This window comes from Panthera onca, chromosome X (assembly GCF_046562875.1).
Source record: "Panthera onca isolate mPanOnc1 chromosome X, mPanOnc1 haplotype 2, whole genome shotgun sequence".
NCBI lineage: Eukaryota > Metazoa > Chordata > Mammalia > Carnivora > Felidae > Panthera > Panthera onca.
In genome coordinates, this window is record NC_138357.1 from 82,566,463 (window position 1) to 82,586,313 (window position 19,851).

The 19,851-nt window shown below is 34.8% G+C and overlaps 1 protein-coding gene across 2 annotated transcripts in view; it reads left to right on the forward strand.

The window, feature by feature from the left end:
- The window catches only part of WNK3 (WNK lysine deficient protein kinase 3), a 185,130-nt gene that overhangs the window by 39,819 nt on the left and 125,460 nt on the right, over window positions 1–19,851 (forward strand). For both annotated transcript variants that reach the window (XM_081794294.1, XM_081794293.1), the window contains exons 3-7: window positions 3,945–4,117; window positions 4,882–5,102; window positions 6,043–6,200; window positions 9,373–9,461; window positions 13,142–13,361. In XM_081794294.1, coding sequence (XP_081650420.1) covers window positions 3,945–4,117; window positions 4,882–5,102; window positions 6,043–6,200; window positions 9,373–9,461; window positions 13,142–13,361 — 861 coding nt within the window. The remainder of the gene's footprint in view (window positions 1–3,944; window positions 4,118–4,881; window positions 5,103–6,042; window positions 6,201–9,372; window positions 9,462–13,141; window positions 13,362–19,851) is intronic.

Below are 19,851 nucleotides of genomic sequence, written 5' to 3' on the forward strand. Positions count from 1 at the left end.
ACAGTGATAAAGAAAGGTTAAGATAAACATATGCACAAGAAAGAGAAAAGAGGAGTGGCAATATTAATGTATCACAGAAGGAAGAAAGTAAAGTTAAAACATTGAACAGGATTTTATGAAATTATTTACTTCACAGTTTAAGAAGATATATCAAAGACCTGTAGGCACCAAAAATAATTTGGCTAGTAATTTAAACTAAGAACCTGTAATAGATTCAAGGAAAATGGGTAAACATATGGTTATAGTAGGAAATTCCAGGTCCTATTATTTCAAAATAGGACAGATCGAGTAGACAAAAAGTGAATAAATATAGAGGAACTAGATAGTATAATCCACAGACTTCATTTGATGGATATATAGTACTTTATATCCTTCAAAGAGAGAATATACGTTAATACAGTCTGAAGCCTCTAAAAAAGTTGGTCAAATATGTGGCCCATAGAAAATATTAAGTTAAAGAAAATATGTTTTATATTCTGCATTACTCAGTAAAATTAGAAATAATGAAACAAATAACTAAAAGATTCTTAATTGGAAATTAGAAATCACATTTCTAGACAAATTTTGGATTGAGGAGAAAATCAAAACTGAAATTATAAACTACCTAGAAAGCTATAAAATAGAGGACGTTACAGTGAAACTTGTGGATCATTGCAAAGCTATTCCCAGAAGAAAATTTATCACCTAAAATGTCTTCATTATTAATGAATAATAACTAGAAGGGATGTAGTACTCTTGAGACATTAGGGAAATAATAGCAAAGGAAAAGCAAAATAAGAGGGAATTAATAAAGATAACTGAAATTAATAAAAACTTGCAAACATAAAAATAGGATAAATAAATTTTACTCATTTTGACTTTCTGAAAAAATGATTAATGAACCTGATGAAGAAAAATAAAAAGTGCAAAAATACATGAGAGAAGAAGTGACAAATGAAATATAGCCATGCTCTGGAAAAGAGTCAAAGAAGTAGAAGAGAACATGACGTACAACTTTGTCAACAAAATTATCCCAACATTTTAGCGTGAAACATTTCAAATATAGGAAAAGAGTTCTTGGATGTAACAATGAACACATGATCCATGAAAGTAGAAATCAATTAATTGGACTTCAACAAAATTAAAATATTTTGCTCTTATGAAAGACACTATTAAGAGAATGAGAAGGTAATCCAGAGAGTGGCAGAGAGTATTTTCAAATCACATATGTGATAAAGGACTTGTATGCAGAATCTATAAAGAACTTGTGGGGGGCGCCTGGGTGTCTCAGTTGGTTAAGCGTCCAACTTTGGTTCAGATCATGATCTCACAGTTCTGAGTTCGAGCCCTGAATCAGGCCCTCTGCTGTCAGTATAGAGCCCACTTGAGATCCTCTTGTCTCCTTCTCTCTCTGCTCTGTTTGTTCTCTATGGTTAGGAGTCTGTTTCTTGGTTTGCCTCTCTCTTTTCCCATTTGTTCATTTGTTTTTAACTTCCACATATGAGTGAAATCATATGGTGTTTGTCTTTCTCTGACTGACTTATTTCACTTGGCATAATACTCTTTAGATCCATCCTTGTCTTTGCAAATGGTAAAATTTCATTCTTTTTTATAGCTGAATGATATTTCATTGTGTGTGTGTGTGTATATATATATATATACATATATATATATCATATGTGTGTGTGTATATATACATATATATACCACATCTTCTTTATCCATTCATCAGTTGATGGACACTTGGGCTGTTTCCATAATTTGACTACTATAGATAATGCTACTATAAACATCGGGGTGCATGTGTCCCTTTGAATTAGTATTTTTGTATTTTTTGTGTAAATACCTAGTAGTGCAATTGCTAGATCATAGGGTAGTTCTATTTTTAACTTTTTGAAGAACCTCTATACTGTTTTCCAGAGTGCCTGTACCAGTTTGCGTTTCCACCAACAGTGTAAGGTTCCCCTTTCTCCACATCCTTGCCAGCACCTGTTGTTTCCTGTGTTGATGTTAGCCATTCTGACAGGTGTGAGGTTATATATCATTAGTTTTGTATTTCCCTGATGATCAGTGATGTTGAGCATCTATTCATGTGTCTGTTAGCCATCTGTATGTCTTCTTCGGAAGAATGCCTATTCATATCTTCTGCCCATTTTCTTAACTGGATTATTTGTTTTTGAGGGGTGTTAAGTTGTATAGATTCTTTATATTTTTCGGATAGTAACCCTTTTTCAGATATGTCATTTGCAGACTTCTCCCATTCTGTAGGTTGCCTTTTAGTTGGGTTGATTGTTTCCTTTGCTGTGAAGAAGCTTTTTATATTCAGGAAGTCCCAGTAGTTTATTTTTGCTAAACAAAAGAAACCTCTCTAATGATACTCTTTCATGTTCATCAAGTTAATATTTCTTCTACTCTTTTTCCTTTTTTTCCTACTCTCTTGAGTTTCATAAAAATATAGTCTATCAATGTATGTATTTTATCTTAAAAAATCTTTGGTTTGAACCCTTCTCTTATTTCCAATGCTATTATGGATTTGTTTATATATTTCTTTTGCCATTTTGGTGGAATTTAGGAAGAGAAGGGATTTAATTTAATTTAATATGTTGTCAATCATCTTGAAATGGAAATCATAACTAAATTTTTAACGAGGATACTTGATTATTTCTCTGTTAAAATCAAAACTTAAAATAGTTCTGCCACTCCTTCCTCTCCTGCTCCCTCTTGCAGAAGACAAAAATTGCTTTTATTCTTCCTTTTTTTTGTTAGAATTTTTTAAATTAAATTAAAATTTTTGTAGTCTCACATTTTTATTTAAATTCCAGTTAACATACAGTGTAATATTAGTTTCAGGTGTAGAATTTACTGATTCCTCACTTATTACATACAACATTCAGTGATCATCTGGAGTTTTAATTCCAGGCTTTCTTTTTGCATTATATATCTTCTATTTTAATTATTGTTTAGAAAATTCATTCCATTTTACCAACCACATTAACCACTATTACTTAGCCTTTACCCTAAGTAAGCATTATTGGCAATTTATTACTATTTATTGTATGCCACACACTCCTTTTCTAATGATTTTATTTGGCCATATTTTTTTGAAATTCTTTGAATAATATTTTCAGAAGGGGTGTATGGAATGATGTACTTTGGGCCCTTATTTTCTTAAAAATGTGCCTATTTTTCCCTTATAAATTTGATTGGTTATTTTTCTGGGTTCAGAGTTTTAGGGTTACAGTCCTCCCTCAGAATTCTATAAACATTGCTCCTTTGACTTTTAGCATTTAATATAGCAGATTAGAGGTGTAATTCCTGTTTGAAGATATTTTACTGGTTGATAACCTTGTATTTCTTTCTAGAAATATGTTGGCAGTTCAGATATTTAACCAGAAGAGATGTCTACATGTCTAACATTTTGATTATTCCTGTCCTGACATCATATAGATCCTATAGATGTGGAAATTCAGGGATTTCTTAGGGAAACTTCCTGTTTGTTTTATTACTTTTTTCATTTTGACATATTATTTTTCTTTTCCAGCAAAGGTGATTTTATTTTTTATTTATTTTTCCAGTTTTATTGAGATATAATTGATATATAACAATGTAGATATTTAAAATGTACAACATAATGATTTGATATATGTGTATATTGTGAAATGATCACCACGGAAAGTTTAGTTATCATATGAGGTATTGTTTTTCAACATATTGATTTATTTTGCAGGTAGGTTTATAGCATAGTTATGAAATATAACAGCTGCTGCATTGTTGAATGGGAGGAATGAAAGTAACTACCTAATAAAATTTATCAATGATTATATAAGTCCTGAGAAAAAAAATTGACAGATAAAAATAAATACGTATATAAATGAAAACAACAGAACAAAGCACACATTTGAGTGGTGTTAGAAATGTCCATGAGAATTTCTAGACTCTATTTGGAACTTGCTACTCCATTTCAGGACCGGAAATTAACCAAAGCTGAGCAGCAAAGGTTCAAGGAAGAAGCAGAGATGTTAAAAGGTCTCCAACATCCCAATATAGTTCGATTTTATGATTCCTGGGAGTCTGTATTAAAGGGAAAGAAATGTATTGTATTGGTGACTGAACTTATGACATCAGGAACCTTAAAAACGTAAGTTGACACTGATAGTGCTAATGAAGTTTTATTTGGAAATACTTTTCAAGAGTCATAAAAATTGTTTGTAAAATTGCAGTACTTGATTAAAGAATATGTAGTGTTAGACTGGCAACTATGTGTCAGGGCAGGTTGAAAAATTCAGGATGTTAAGTTTGTTAGAATATACAGTATTGAGAAATGAATATTTGTGGGATAGCATAGAGTTTAAGAATTACAAATAATGTCATTTTGTAAAAATAATGAAAGATTGGGGGTGTGGCCAGGTTCACATATCTAGTGAGCAGTACTATATAATTATAATTTATTGTTTTATTTCTGACTGCAGTTTTTCATTTGATGGTACAATCACTTATTTATAATTATTAAATATGGGATATACTTTTTATGTTTCCTAGCATCTTTGTACTAAAATTTTACATAGTTAACCCCCCTGGTGACTTTATAGAAATAGTTATTGGAAAGTAGAGAAGGATTTTCTTTTTAAAATTGTGCTGCCCTTCCACAAGAGGTCACTCTGATTAGAATGATTCTTGTTTTGAATTTAAAAAGCTAAAAATGATAGACTTGGTAGGATGTCTTCTCTAAGAATGAAGCCTAGATTTAATTTTTTTTTTCTATAACAGACAATAGAGGACAATTCAGTGCTGACAATCATAGTACATACAATACCGGCTAACTTACATGATTTACCCTAATAGTGCTCATATAATAAGCTAGATATGTTTGTTTATATGTGGTCTTTTTTTTCCTTTGTGTAGGTACTTAAAACGATTTAAAGTCATGAAACCAAAGGTCTTAAGGAGTTGGTGCAGGCAAATTTTAAAGGGATTGCAGTTCTTGCACACTAGGACTCCTCCCATTATTCACCGGGATCTGAAGTGTGACAATATTTTCATCACGGGACCCACTGGATCTGTGAAGATTGGTGATCTAGGACTAGCCACCTTAATGCGAACATCATTTGCTAAGAGTGTCATTGGTGATTAACATTTTATAGTTTATTGTTAGGATAAAGAGAGATTTTTTAATTGTGTATGTGTAGAATTGGGATCAGCAAACTATGGCCCATGAATCAAATCTGGCTCCATTGCTTATTTTTGTAAATAAAAGTTTTATTGGAACACAACTACATTCCTTCATCTATGTATTGTCTATAGCTGCTTTTGCACTACAGTGACTGAGTTGAGTAGTTGTGACAGACCATATAGACTGCAAAGCCTGAAATCTTTACTGTCTGGTCCTTCACAGAGAAGTTTGCTGACCCCTGTCCTAGAATGTGAATTTGGTTTTACTTTATTTATTTATTTATTTATTTATTTATTTATAAGTGTTTATTTATTTTGAGAGAAAGAGCATGAGTGGGGGGGGGGGGAGCAGAGAGAGAGGGGGAGAGAGAGAATCCCAAGTAGGCTCTGTGCTGTTAGTACAGAGCTTGACATGGGGCTCAATCTCAAGAACTGTGAAATCATGACCTGAGCCAAAATCAGGAGTAGGACACTTAAGACTGAGCCACCCAGGTGTCCCAAATTTGCTTTTAAATATCCATTATATATTGACTTATTTCAGACACATCCTAGTGTATTTCTTTTGTGGGACATATTAAAAGGTTCCAAAGACTTAAGACAGAAGATTTACTAATTTAATTCAGAAAAATTTGTAAATAAAGGATTAGAAATAAAAACAGATTTTAGTAATCATTATCTTGAGCATTACAAGTTGTACTTTACCAGTATGGAAAGTTAAGGAAATTCTTGACGTACTTTGTATAGATATAGCAAGTATTCCTGCAAATGTTTTATTTATAAATTTGGTTTAGGGAGCAGAAATTAACCCAGGTAATCCATATGGAAAAGGGAATGTGATCTTGGTAGATAAATTTTTCTTTTTAATAAAAATATGGATGTGGTGTTATTTTGTAGGGACTCCTGAGTTTATGGCCCCAGAAATGTATGAAGAGCACTACGATGAATCTGTAGATGTCTATGCTTTTGGAATGTGTATGCTGGAAATGGCTACTTCTGAATACCCTTATTCTGAGTGCCAGAATGCAGCTCAAATATACCGTAAAGTAACTAGCGTAGGTATAACTTTATTCTTTTTTACTTCTTAGATTGTCATGTTTCATGTTGAAGTTGGTAAAGTCAGCTTAAAACTAATTTTGGTTTTAGTTTAGTGCTGTATAACACTGCTAAATTTAACATAATTGTAATGAAACAAGCTTTATATTTATGCTGTATGCCTGTACTTTATTGGGGTCACATAAAATGCTCTGTATTAGTACCTTTGGGTAAATGTATAGACATATCTATATCCATTTGTTTGTAAATAATTTTTAGATTTATTGGGTGGATAATATTTTTTTCAAAGCTGATAATGAAGTTTGACTAAATGGTTTTGAAGGTTTCTAGTTCTAAATGCCTAATTATGAAAGAGCATTCAAAATATTGTTCAACAGCTACAGCATTTGATTCCCTGTTATAGGTAATTTTTTGCATTAGAAATTTCAAGGAATGTAAAGATGAATAAGAAGTATTTGCTACCCATAAAGAGCTTGCATTTTTAAATTCACAAATAGCTATAAAAATAAGAGTATAGTAAGGGATGTAAGGTAGAAGCAAAGTCTTAGGATTGTTCAAAATAGGTCTATTTCATATCTACTTGGGTGGCTGTAGAATAGGCTGTGAAAGAGATTGTTAGAGTGTTTCAAGTAACTAATACTAACAGGTACCATTTTTAAATGCATGCTGTATACTATATACCTTCATATTATAACCCTACAAGATGGTGCTATCTTCAGTTTACGAATGATAAGGCTGAGAATCAGAGATTGTGACTTGCCCAAGTTCACACAGCTACTAATAGTGGTGGATTTTGACCTCAAATCTGTCTGACTCTAGAGATACATGTGTAGGGAGACAAGAAATAAAGCCAGTATCTAGAATGTGGGCCATTCTATAGGACAAATGACCTAGTTTCTCCAACAAATCAATTTCATGAAAGTAAAAAGGGGAGGGACTGTTAAAGAGTACAAGAGACTTAAAGTAGTGGTGAGCTACTTTAAGTGAGCTAAATGTTTAACAACCGATTCTCTGAAAAAGAAAAAGCACTGATTTCTAGCATTCTCTGATTTCCTTGGTGTTAAATATTCTCACCATGACTGATTTCAAGTCACCACCGTGACCTCACTGAATGCAGGGTTGGGAACAGTATATACAGTGGCACTCATCATATGGTATTTCTACCATACAGATATAATAAACAACCTCAAGAGCATAAATAATAGTAAAATGTAGTAAAATAATTACGAGTAGTGTTATCAGTATTTATTTCCTTGGCTGTTGATATAATTTATTTAATTGTAAGCTTATATAAGTTTTGTAAATGACTGTGTTTAATAATCAACTTACAGATTTCTTGACAATGTAATAGTTGCCTCTTGTGAGATGGTATGAGCCAGGTCTAATGCACCATACATGTTCTGTCAGGACCTTGTTTGAATCCTGATTTGAACAAACCAACTATAAGAAGACATCATTTAGACAATTTGGAAAATTTGAGTGTGGACTGGGTTTTAGATAATGTTAAGTAATTATTGGTAATTATTTTAGGTGGGATGGTGACATGATATCTGTTAGAGGTATAAACTGGAGACTTTCTGAGTGAAATGACATGATGCCTAAGATTTGCTTTAAAATATTTTAGGATAAAAAAGGTATGGGGGTAGATAGCTGAAACAAGGTTGACAAAATGTTGCTTGTTGAAGCTGGTGATGGTTACTTGGGGCTTCTTATACTATTCTACCTTTGAGTATGTTTGAAGATTTCTGCAACAAAGAGCTGAGAGAAGAGATAAGGCTAGAATGTCTTTTTAGTCTGAGTTCATACATTGTATGGCCACAAATAGAAAAGAATTTGTACTTGGTTTTGGAAGTTGCAGCTTCCCAATTAATTTCACCTAGGAGCAGAGAAAGGCAATAATTACCCAGGACTGCGGAAGAGGTAAGAGATCAGTGGAAAGGTCAAAGAGGAGTTTTTGTATAAGTAGAATGATGTAACACCATTTTTTGAATGATGATTTTATTATTTCATATTAAAATCACAAAAATGCCATATCACAATTCACATTTCCATCTGTATTAAAGTTTCTTGAGTTTGAGATCCAAATTAACTCCTAATCTCACCAGGTTTATCTAGTATATGATACTGGGCTTTCTGATTGTGCATCCTGTGAAGTAGTGTGGCAGACCCAGAACTAGGTTTTAGATTGCCTTATTCCATGACAATTATTCTATCATATCTTTCTCCTTCTAGATTAATTTGGAGTTTTCTATTAAATGACTGTAATGATTATTTTGTGAAATCTAAAACTCATAATTTAAGAGTAATAGAATGTAAAATAAGCAGATTCAGGCAGCTAACATTGTTACAGAAACATTTTGAATTGTCTAGACCTTACTAATTTGTTAATGCATTCCTAGAACCTATTGATTAGCTTGAGGTTCTCTCAATATTTTAGTATTGCTTAATGATAAAAATAATACAGATTTCTCAAAAGTTTATAGATGTGTGTATATATATATTTTGCATAATACATATATATTTTTTTAATGTTTATTTTTGAGAGAGAGGCACAGAGCATGAGTTGGGGAGGGGCAGAGAGAGAGGGAGACACAGAATGTGAAGTAGGCTCCAAGCTCTGAGCTGTCAGCACAGAGCCCGGTACGGGGCTCAAACCCATGAATTATGAGATCATGACCTGAGCCGAAGTCAGATGCTTAACCGACTGAGCCACCCAGGTGCCCCTATACATACATAATATATTGATTGTCCATTGCTTCTAGCTCTTCTGGAAGACTCGTTTATTATAGTTTGTTAATTGGGGTTATACTTGTATGTACATTTTGAGATCCAATTTTTTCCATACTTAATGTTTCAATATGAGAATTTTCTGTTATTAAATACTTTGAGAACATTTTTAGTTTTTGCATAACATGAGCATATATATATATCATATAATTTATGTAACATCACCTCTGTTGTTGGAAATTTAGATTGTTTATAAGTCTCCACTGTTATTTGTAGACTATTAGAACTATGGCAAAATCTTTGTCAAAAAATTGTTAAACTGTATGTATATATTTATCTTATATTTTAGTTTAGTGGTCAAAATTTATTATTTTAATAAGCATCCTGTTTACTTAGGCTTCCAATTGCTTATTTTGTGACTAGAAACCATTTTTCTTTTCCCAGGGCATAAAGCCAGCCAGTTTCAATAAAGTCACTGATCCTGAAGTGAAAGAAATCATTGAAGGGTGTATTCGTCAAAACAAATCAGAAAGGTGGGTGCAAATGTAGCAAAATGACATAACTGATAGATACATTAAACTCTTATCTTGGACTGGGTCATTTTCTAACCTTTGAATAATACTGAGTATTACTTTTGAGTAGAACACAAACCGTACTGTATTGAGTGAAGTGTATCAGTGCATGTTGCTTGCCATTTTGGACTTTGATACCATGTGCTCAGTTTTTCTTGAACTGAAATTTGGGGTTTGTTTGTGTGTGTTGTGGCAAATTTTCATCACCTTCAGCCATCAGTTTAACAGTCATTTGAGCCTCCCAGTTTAACTTGTTTCTAACAGTTGATAGTAGAGAGTTTCTGCAGTGTCACCTTCAGGTAAGTACTCAAATGGTTGGGCCCCCAGGTTAATTTGTTTCTAACAGTTGATGGTAGAGAGCTTCTGCTGTGTTACCTTCAGGTAAGTACTTAAATGATTTTTTATGATAGCTTAAAAAAATTGACCATCAACTCACTGGATGTTTTTTATTTATAGACCATATATCCTTAGGTCATGATAATGGTAAAGTGGATAGGGCTATTTTTTTCAAGAAGTAGTATTCTAGATGGGCGCCTGGGTGGCTCGGTTAAGCATCTGACTTTGGCTCAGGTCATGATTTCACAGTTTGTGGGTTTGAGCCCCGCATTGGGCTCTGTGCTGACAGCTCGGAGCCTGGAGCCTGCTTCGGATTCTGTGTCTCCCGCTCTCTTGCTCCTTCCCCACTAATGCTCCATCTCTCAAAAAAAAAAAAAAAAATTAAAGTAGTAGTATTCTAGATTTATTTGTATCAGTTTTTTTTTTATGGACACATCCCTTTAGTTTTAGCTTATATTTCCCATTAATTTGAGCTTAGGACAGTTGCCGAGTTAAATCAGTAGGTTAAATTTTTGATTTTTTACCTCCTTATTGGTTATGATTAATGAAGGTGATAGGTCTTTTATAGAAGTTATTTTCACCCACATTTTATTGACTGTCCCCCGTTTTTATTAGTTTTCTAAGTTCAGTGTTGTATATCTGAGAATATATAAAGCCACTAAGGTAAAACCTGTTTAATTATAGCTTTATTATAAAACATTATTGGTGTTTGTACCAACAGGCTATATCTAGGTAGTTATATATTTTAATTATGATAAAATGTGCATAACTTAAGATTGACCATTTTAATCATTTTTAAGTATACAATTCAGTGGCATTAAGTATATTCACATTGTTGTATACAACCACACAGCTTTGTATTTACAGAACCTTTTCATCACCCAAACAGAAACTCTGTACCTATTACATAGTACCTCTCCATTCCTTTTCCCCTCAACACCTAGTAACATTTATTCTACTTTTGTCTCTATGAATTTGTTTATTCTAGGTACCTCATGTAAGTGGAATCATACAATAATTTGTCTTTTTGTGGCTGGTTATTTAACTTAGCATAGTGTTTTCAAGGTTGATCCATTTTGTAGCCTGTATCAGAATGTCATTTTTAAGGAAGAAACACATACATGCCCATTTTGTGTATCCATTAGTCTGTTGATGGACACTTGGGTTAGTTATTCTACCTTTTGGTTTTGATGAATAGTGTTGCATGGGTATTGGTGAATAAGTATTTGCTTGAATCCCTGTTTTCAGTTCTCTTCATTATATACCTAGGAGTGGAATTACTGGATTGTATGGTAATACTGTTTAATTCTTTGGAGAACCACCAGTTTTTTTTCATGGTGACTGCACCATTTTGTATTCCTTCCACTAACATATGAAGGTTCCAGTTTTTCAACGTCCTCACCAATACTCGTTATTTTCCATTTTTTGATAATAGCCATCCTAATGGTTACGAATTGGTATCTCATTGTGGTTTGGATTTGCATTTTCCTAATGGCTAATGATGTTGAGTATCTTTTCACGTGGTTCTTTTCATGTGGTTATTGGCCATTTGTATATCTTCTTTGGAAGAGTGTCTGTTCAAGTCCTTTGCCCTTTTTAAAGTTAGGTTGTTAATGTTTTTGTTGTGGCCATTTTTAAGTTGTAAGAGTTTAGGCATACTTTTTTTTTAAATGAGACTGAAAATACAGTTGACCCTTGAACAACAAACAGTATAGTACTGTAAATGTATTTTCTCTTCCTTATGGTTTTCTTAATAATGTTTTCTTTAGTTTATTGTAAAAATACAGTATGTAATACATATGCAAAATACGTGTTAATCAACTGTATGTTATTGGTAAGGCTTCTGGTCAATAGAACTATTAATAGTTAAGTTTTGGGGGAGTTAAGAGTTAGACACAGATTTTCAACTGAGGTTGGCACCCTAACCCCCCATAGTGTTCAAGGATCAGTTGTATGATGTTGAAGTAGCCATTTTAGTTTGGATTCTGATTAGTGCTTTTACAGCATTTTCATTGTGAACTGTTATCAGAGAACATTGGAATATTCAGAAGGATTCATAGCATATTAGTGTATTAGAAAGAGCATAAGCTTCTACATCAGACCAAGATTCAAATGTGGATTCATACTTAGCCAGTGTGATCTTGAGTAAGTTACTTAACTGTTCCTCAAAACAGGTCTTATTTTGGTGATTAAAAAGATAATGCATATAAAATACCTAACAGAGTAATAAGTATTTAATGGTGTCTTTTGGTGCTATTGCTGTAATTATTCCTTAGTAAAAATACCTAGGGAAATTTTTCATTGAGAGGCAGAGGACTTTAACTTGGTTGTGCCTTCTTAAACACATCTCACCTTAGCCTTAAAACTAATTAGTATGAGGAAGCTTATTCTTTTTATAACTCTCTCTTAGTTATGTATTTGTCTCAATCAGTAAAATGATCAGAAGGGTTGAAAATCCTCAAGTTACAGGATACCATGCTATTAATGTACTTTATCTGTTTTAAGTAGTGTGAGAGGTTTTCTACATAGACATTGGTTTTAGTTCTCTCTGACCTGTAATGTAGATACATTAGATATTAAATATCTGTTTTAGAAATTGGTGAAAGCAAAGGAAATTAACTGTCCTGAGCTTGTAAAAGAATCTTTTGAACCCCTGTCCTTTTTTTTCTCTTCAGAGATGGTTAATTCCTAATATTAGGTTAGAGGCACATCCACTGCATGTATACTTTGGCCTAAAATACTAGACTTACATATTTTAAGAAAACCATGGGACTTTGCAGAACTAAATTAGTTTCATTCATGGCATTCTCTAAAGAGTAAAGTACACTAACTTGACTATTGTTAATGGAGTCAATGACTTCTATTTATAACATTTGTAAAATAGTTTGAATTTATGGTTTACTTTAGAGTTTATATATCTGGAAGTTTTTAGTTGCCTTTGCTGACAGTCTGTTGTTTGAGTTTTAGTAACTTAAGCCAGTGGCTTAGGGAAACTAGTCACTCTACCCAACATATACTATAGCACAGCTTCAGTTCTCTAGGCATATAGTATCTAGATGTGTTGTTGATAACAATCTTTAATTAAGGTGACTTTAAATGTATGTTAGGTGGGATTTCTTTGCATTCTTGGTAATAATGAGTTGGATATAAGATTCGGTTTTTAACAAAGCAGGGTAATGGTTTAATTAATAGAAGTTTTAAAATAAGATTGTTATTTTGATGTAATTAATATTTACTAATTAAGGGTTCTATATCTTGTTTGTGATTGGACAAATTGATAATGAGATATGTATTTTGTTTATTAGGTTGTCTATCAGGGACCTATTAAACCACGCATTTTTTGCTGAGGATACAGGACTGAGGGTGGAGTTAGCAGAGGAAGATGACTACTCTAATTCGTCCCTGGCTTTAAGACTCTGGGTTGAAGACCCTAAAAAATTGAAAGGCAAACACAAAGACAATGAAGCTATTGAATTCAGTTTCAATTTAGAAACGGATACATCTGAGGAAGTAGCATATGAAATGGTAAGTGAATCCTACCACTATTCTCCACACCCCCCAACCAATGCTGCCCTTTATAGTATCAGGGTTGATTGATTCCTTTCTCCTTCTTGCTTTCTTTCCTCTCGTTTTCTCCTTTTCTTTATTTAAATTATTTTATTGTGAAATGTATCTTTACATAAGAATATATTAAATTTGTATGTAGAGTATAAAGAATAATAAAATGCTACTTTTATTAAGAAATAGAACACAACTGATACCTTTGAAGCCACCTGTATGCCCCTCCCAGTTGTATTCCCTTCCCTAATCACTACAGGTAATATCTACCCTGGCTTTTGTGTTACTTATTCCTTCCTTTGTTTTTCATTATAGTTTATCTAAGTAATATATTGTTTTGTTTTAGAAACCTGAGTGGCAAGCCCACACCTAGGTGATTACTGAAGTTACTATTAGGTGAAGATGGCCAGGATAGCCAACTGAATAGTCTCTCAGTCATAGTCTGCCTTCAGTTTCCCTAAGCATTTACAAGAGGGGAAGTCAACAGGTGAGGTCATGATTAAATTTAGGGAAATACACACATGGCTCACTAGTCAGGTCACCAGTGGGCTGTTGTATGGACCAGAAATTAGTTGTGTGGTTACAATATGGTTTGATGGGGCATGGGCCTCTCTGACTTCTCTACTTCTAATCTCCTCATGCTCCCTCTCCCCACAGAGCAGATGACAATAGAGAACTTCTGTGGGGTTGAATGTGCGTCCACACCAGATCCAGGCTGCTACAGTGCTTGGAGGGAAGGCATACAGGAGCTTTGGCAGCACATGGTCAGATTAGCCAAGTACAGATAGTCTGAGGCAGGTTAATCTGGACATCCTGTCCTTGGGTTAAAAAGAGGGATGGAACATTGGCAGTGGGGATCTTGGAGATGATAGCCTTTAACGTGTCTATTTTTATAGTCATACTGTTTTGGTCTGGAATGATTGCCTTGGACATCTGGTGCACAACTATTATTCTGATATTTCTCTTTACTATCTTTATAGACTCTTCATCCTCTCTGTTGGGTTTCATGTTTCCTAAATCTCATGTCTTTCTCTTTCGTGGCTTACCCTATTGTTTTAGTGGCACACTTCCTCTGCCTGCTTCTTAAAGAAAGGGTATGAGAGGTAAATTCTTTGAGATTTGCATGTATGAAAATATTCTTATTCTATATTCATATTTAATTGATTGTTTGGCTGGCTATGGCATTTTAGGTTGCATTTAAAAAAATTTTAGACTCATTGTTCCATGCTTTTCTGGCTTTCAATATTAATATTGAGAAGTATAAAGTTCTGTTTTCAGAATCTTTTGCATGTGATCCATTTTTTGCTCTCTGGAAGTTTGTAATAGTTTCTATTTCTTTTTTCAGTATTCTAAAATTTCAGTGATATGTCTTTTTTTAATTTTATTTTTATTTTTTAAAAATTTACATCCAAATTAGTTAGCATATAGTGAAACAATAATTTCAGGAGTAGATTCCTTAATTGCCCTTACCCATTTAGCCCATCCCCCTTCCAACAACCCCTCCAGTAACCCTCAGTTTGTTCTCCATATTTATGAGTCTCTTCTGTTTTGTCCCCCTCCCTGGTTTTATATTATTTTTGTTTCCCTTCCCTTATGTTCATCTGTTTTGTCTCTTATAGTCCTCATATGAGTGAAGTCATATGAGTTTTGTCTTTCTGTGACTGACTAATTTCACTTAGCATAACACCCTCCAGTTCCATCCACGTTGTTGCAAATGGCAAGATTTCATTCTTTTTGATTGCCGAGTAATACTCCATTGTATATATATATACCACATCTTCTTTATCCATTCATCCATCGATGGACATTTGGGCTCTTTCCGTACTTTGGCTATTATTGATAGTGCTGCTATAAACATGGAGGTGCATGTGTCCCTTCGAAACAGCACACCTGTATCCCGTGGATAAATGCCTCGTAGTGCAATTGCTGGGTTGTAGGGTAGTTCTATTTGTAGTTTTTTGAGGAATCTCTATGCTGTTTTCCAGAGTGGCTGCACCAGTTTGCATTCCCACCAACAATGCAAAAGAGATCCTCTTTCTCCACATCCTTGCCAACATCTGTTGTTGCCTGAATTGTTAATGTTAGCCATTCTGACAGGTGTAAGGTGGTATCTCATTGTGGTTTTGATTTGTATTTCCCTGATGAGGAGTAATGTTGAGCATTTTTTCATGTGTCGGTTGGCCATCTGGATGTTTTCCTTGGAGAAGTGTCTATTCATGTCTTTTGCCCATTTCTTCCCTGGATTATTTGTTTTTTGGGTGTTGAGTTTGATAAGTTCTTTATAGATTTTGGATACTAACCCTTTATCTGATATGTCATTTGCAAATATCTTCTCCCATTCTTTCAGTTGCCTTTTAGTTTTGCTGATTATATCCTTTGCTGTGCGGAAGTTTTTTATTTTGATGAGGTCCCAGTAGTTCATTTTTGCTTTTGTTTCCCTTGCCTCCGGAGACGTGTTGAGTAAGAAGCTGCTGTGGCCAAGATCAAAGAGGTTTTTGCCTGCTTTCTTCTCGAGGATTTTGATGGCTTCCTGTCTTACATTGAGGTCTTTCATCCATTTTGAGTTTATTTTGGGGGATGGTGTAAGAAAGTGGTCCAGGTTCATTCTTCTGCATGTCGCTGTCCACTTTTCCCAGCACCACTTGCTGAAGAGACTGTCTTTATTCCATTGGATATTCTTTCCTGCTTTGTCAAAGATTGTTTGGCCATATGTTTGTGGGTCCATTTCTGGGTTCTCTATTCTGTTCCATTGATCTGAGTGCCTGTTCTTGTGCCAGTACCATACTGTCTTGATGGTTACAGCTTTGTAGTATAGCTTGAACTCTGGGATTGTGATGCCTCCTGCTTTGGTTTTCTTTATCAAGATTGCTTTGGCTATTCGGGGTCTTTTCTGGCTCCATACAAATTTTAGGATTATTTGTTCTAGCTCTGTGAAGAATGCTGGTGTTATTTTGATAGGGATTGCATTGAATATGTAGATTTCTTTGGGTAGTATAGACATTTTAACAATATTTGTTCTTCCTATCCAGGAGCATGGAATCTTTTTCCATTTCTTTGTGTCTTCTTCAATTTCTTTCATAAGCTTTCTATAGTTTTCAGTGTATAGATTTTTCACCTCTTTGGTTAGATTTATTCCTAGGTATCTTATGGTTTTTGGTGCAACTGTAAATGGGATCGTTTCCTTGATTTCTCTGTCACTTCATTGTTGGTGTATAGGAATGCAACCGATTTCTGTGCATTGATTTTATATCTTGCAACTATCCTGAATTCATGAGTCAATTCTAGCAGTTTTTTGGTGGAATCTTTTGGCTTTTCCATATAGAGTATCATGTCATCTGTGAAGAGTGAAAGTTTGACCTCCTGCTGGCCGATTTGGATGCCTTTTATTTCTTTGTGTTGTCTGATTGCAGAGGCTAAGACTTCCAATTCTGTGTTGAATAACAGTGGTGAGAGTGGACATCCCTGTCTTGTTCCTGACCTTAGGGGGAAAGCTCTCAGTTTTTCCACATTGAGGATGATATTAGCGTTGGGTCGTTCATATATGGCTTTTATGATCTCAAGGGGATGGAAAGCCGTCTATCATGCTAATGGTCAACAAAAGAAAACTGGAGTAGCCATACTTATGTCAGACAATCTAGATTTTAAAATAAAGTGATGTGTCTTGATTTGAGTCTATTTTCATCTACTTTGTTGGTTCTCAGTGGAGCTTTCTAATCTGTCAACTCATATCCTTTAGTTTCTGGGAAGTTTCTTGAAGTATTTTATTGATCATTTCTCCCCATTTTTTTTCTTTCTGGAACTATTAGCATTTGGATATTGGACCTTTTGGACTGATTCTCCACTGTTCTTTCTTTTCTATTTTCCACCTTTATTGTCCTTTTATTCTCCTTTCTGGCAGATATTATCAACTTTATTTTCTAACCCATCAAGTTTTTCATTTCTGTTATCATGGTTTTAATTTTAAGAGTTCCTATTCATTGTTTGGTCTGTTCCTTCCTTAGAGTAAACATCTTGTTTTTTGTTTTGTTGAGGCAATATTATCACACCTCTCTGTAATATTTGTAAAAAAAGTGTTTCTAACGTTTTTCTACCTGTGTAGTCTCTTTTCTCCAAATTGCTGTTTTACCTTTGTTGGTTTTATACTGTCTTCTTGTTAGAGGCTTTTCTCATATTTCTGGTAATTCTTGCTGCTCATGATTAATAGACTATAGGAGACTATGTTTTCTGTTGCTGTGTAACAAATTACCACAAATTTAGTGACTTAAAGCAACACCCATTTATTAATTCAGTTCTGGAGGTCAAAAGTCCTAGTGGGCTTCACTGTATTCTCTGCTTAGGATCTCACAGGCTGAAATTAAGGTGTTACCAGCCAGGGTTCTTATCTGGAGGTACTGTGGGCATATCTGCTTATGAGTTTTTGGCAGAATTCAATTCTATATAGTTGTAAGACAGAGGCCCCCGTTTCCTTGCTGGCTGTTAGGTGGTGGTCACTTTCCACTCCTAGAGGCTGCTTTTCAGTCCCTTCATATGTCCTCACTCCATCTTCAAAGGCAGCAATGACATGTTGAATCCTTAGTCACCAGCTGGTAAAAGGCTCACCCAAATAATCTCCCTATTTTAAGGTCACCTGTTCATAGCAAAATAATGGGATTGATCTCTCCTCATATTCATAGGTTTGAGGATTAGGATGGGACATCTTTGAGGGCCCATAATTTGTGTTCCACAGAAACTTACAAGCCCATTGGATGATGTGATTGCTTGTATCGGACTTGTTAACGTTGACCTCTACGGTGGGCCTTTAATTAAGGAATCTCTGACATCAATATTTGTAGGTCTGTATTCTTGGATTGGTCAGATTCCCCCAGAGAATCATCTTTCAGTGTCCTTCCTGAAGGGTAGGGGGCTGGTTACTGGTATTTTGGTAGCCAAGTTGGGGAAAGGGCTGAGGGTTTCTGCATATGGCATTCAGTGTGCATATTGTCATTTAATCTTACTTTCTACATGGTAGCTTTACTGTCAACTGTGCCTGGTGTTCTATAGTCCAGAGATCCTCTCTTTTACCCTCTCTAGAGAACAAAACTCCAGGCTTCTTGGGGAGGGGAGAATCAATCACCCAAAGGTGTGGAATGGAGGAAGGGGCACAGGGATCCAAATATTTAAGTGCTTCTCACACCAATGCCAGAACAGGTATTGCCAGTTCCTGTGCCTTGTGAATATTTTTCAGTATAAATGATAATGATTCTCCACTTTCCCTAGTTCACCATTTTCAGGTCTTCTAGGTCACTTAATCTGTTTTCCACATTCTGGAGTGTCCAAAATGTTGTTGCTGTTGTTTTTCTCTTATTCTCCCTGTTCTTGTGGGTTTATAACTTAAAAATCCATTTAGTATGGGGATTTTTTTAGAGCTTTTGGAGGGAGTGAAAGTAAATATATGGATTCCATCTAACATTTTAATCATCTTTCAACTACCACGAAATTTTCCTGAGTATTCAGACCCACAAGGCATACTTTAAAAAACAGATTGTAGGGGCGCCTGGCTGGCTCAGTCGGTTAAGCCTCCGACTTCAGCTCAGGTCACCATCTCGCGGTCTGTGAGTTCGAGCCCCGCGTTGGGCTCTGGGCTGATGGCTCAGAGCCTGGAGCCTGCTTCTGATTCTGTGTCTCCCTCTCTCTCTGCCCCTCCCCCGTTCATGCTCTGTCTCTCTCTCTGTCTCAAAAATAAATAAACGTTAAAAAAAATTAAAAAAAAAACAGATTGTAGGACTGAGAATAATCTGCCATGCCACCTCCTCAAGTCATCTTTCTGCTCCTCAGCCCCGCTTTTCTCAGACAGCAAGCCCTTAACTTCTCTCACACTTCTAACACCTGGTAAGATGTAGTACTTTGCTGTGAGCCGATATCCCTTTGCCTGGAGTGTGGATCTCTAAATTTCATCTCCACCTCCCTTAATAGCCAGCAAGTTCCTTTTTTTGTTTGTTTGTTTTAATTCAAGTCAGAGTTTACCTTCCTCTGTGATGCTTTCTTCTCTTTTCCCTTTAGGGCTTTTATAGGAGCTTAAAGCTTTCTACCTTATTTTAAGTTAAATATGTACCATCTTACCACCAGATTTTGTGCTCATACAGGACAAACGACCAGTGTAATAACTTCTATGTCTCTGGAGTCCAGTACTGGGCACATTGTAGGCACTTAATGTTGTTGAATAAGAAACTTTTAATCTTTCACAAACCTTAATGACAGTCATAAATTAACTGTAATAAGACTGCATGTACTGAAACATCAAGTTATTTGTTTTGTTTAAAGCCACAATTCTTTTAACAATACTTGGTAGTGGTATTTTTCTTATGCTTATTAAAGGCTCTACATTTATGTATGTCTAGGAAAGAACATAGAAGGTGGGCCTGGGTAGCTCACTCGGTTGGGTGTCTGACTTTGGCTCAGGTCATGATCTCACAGTTTG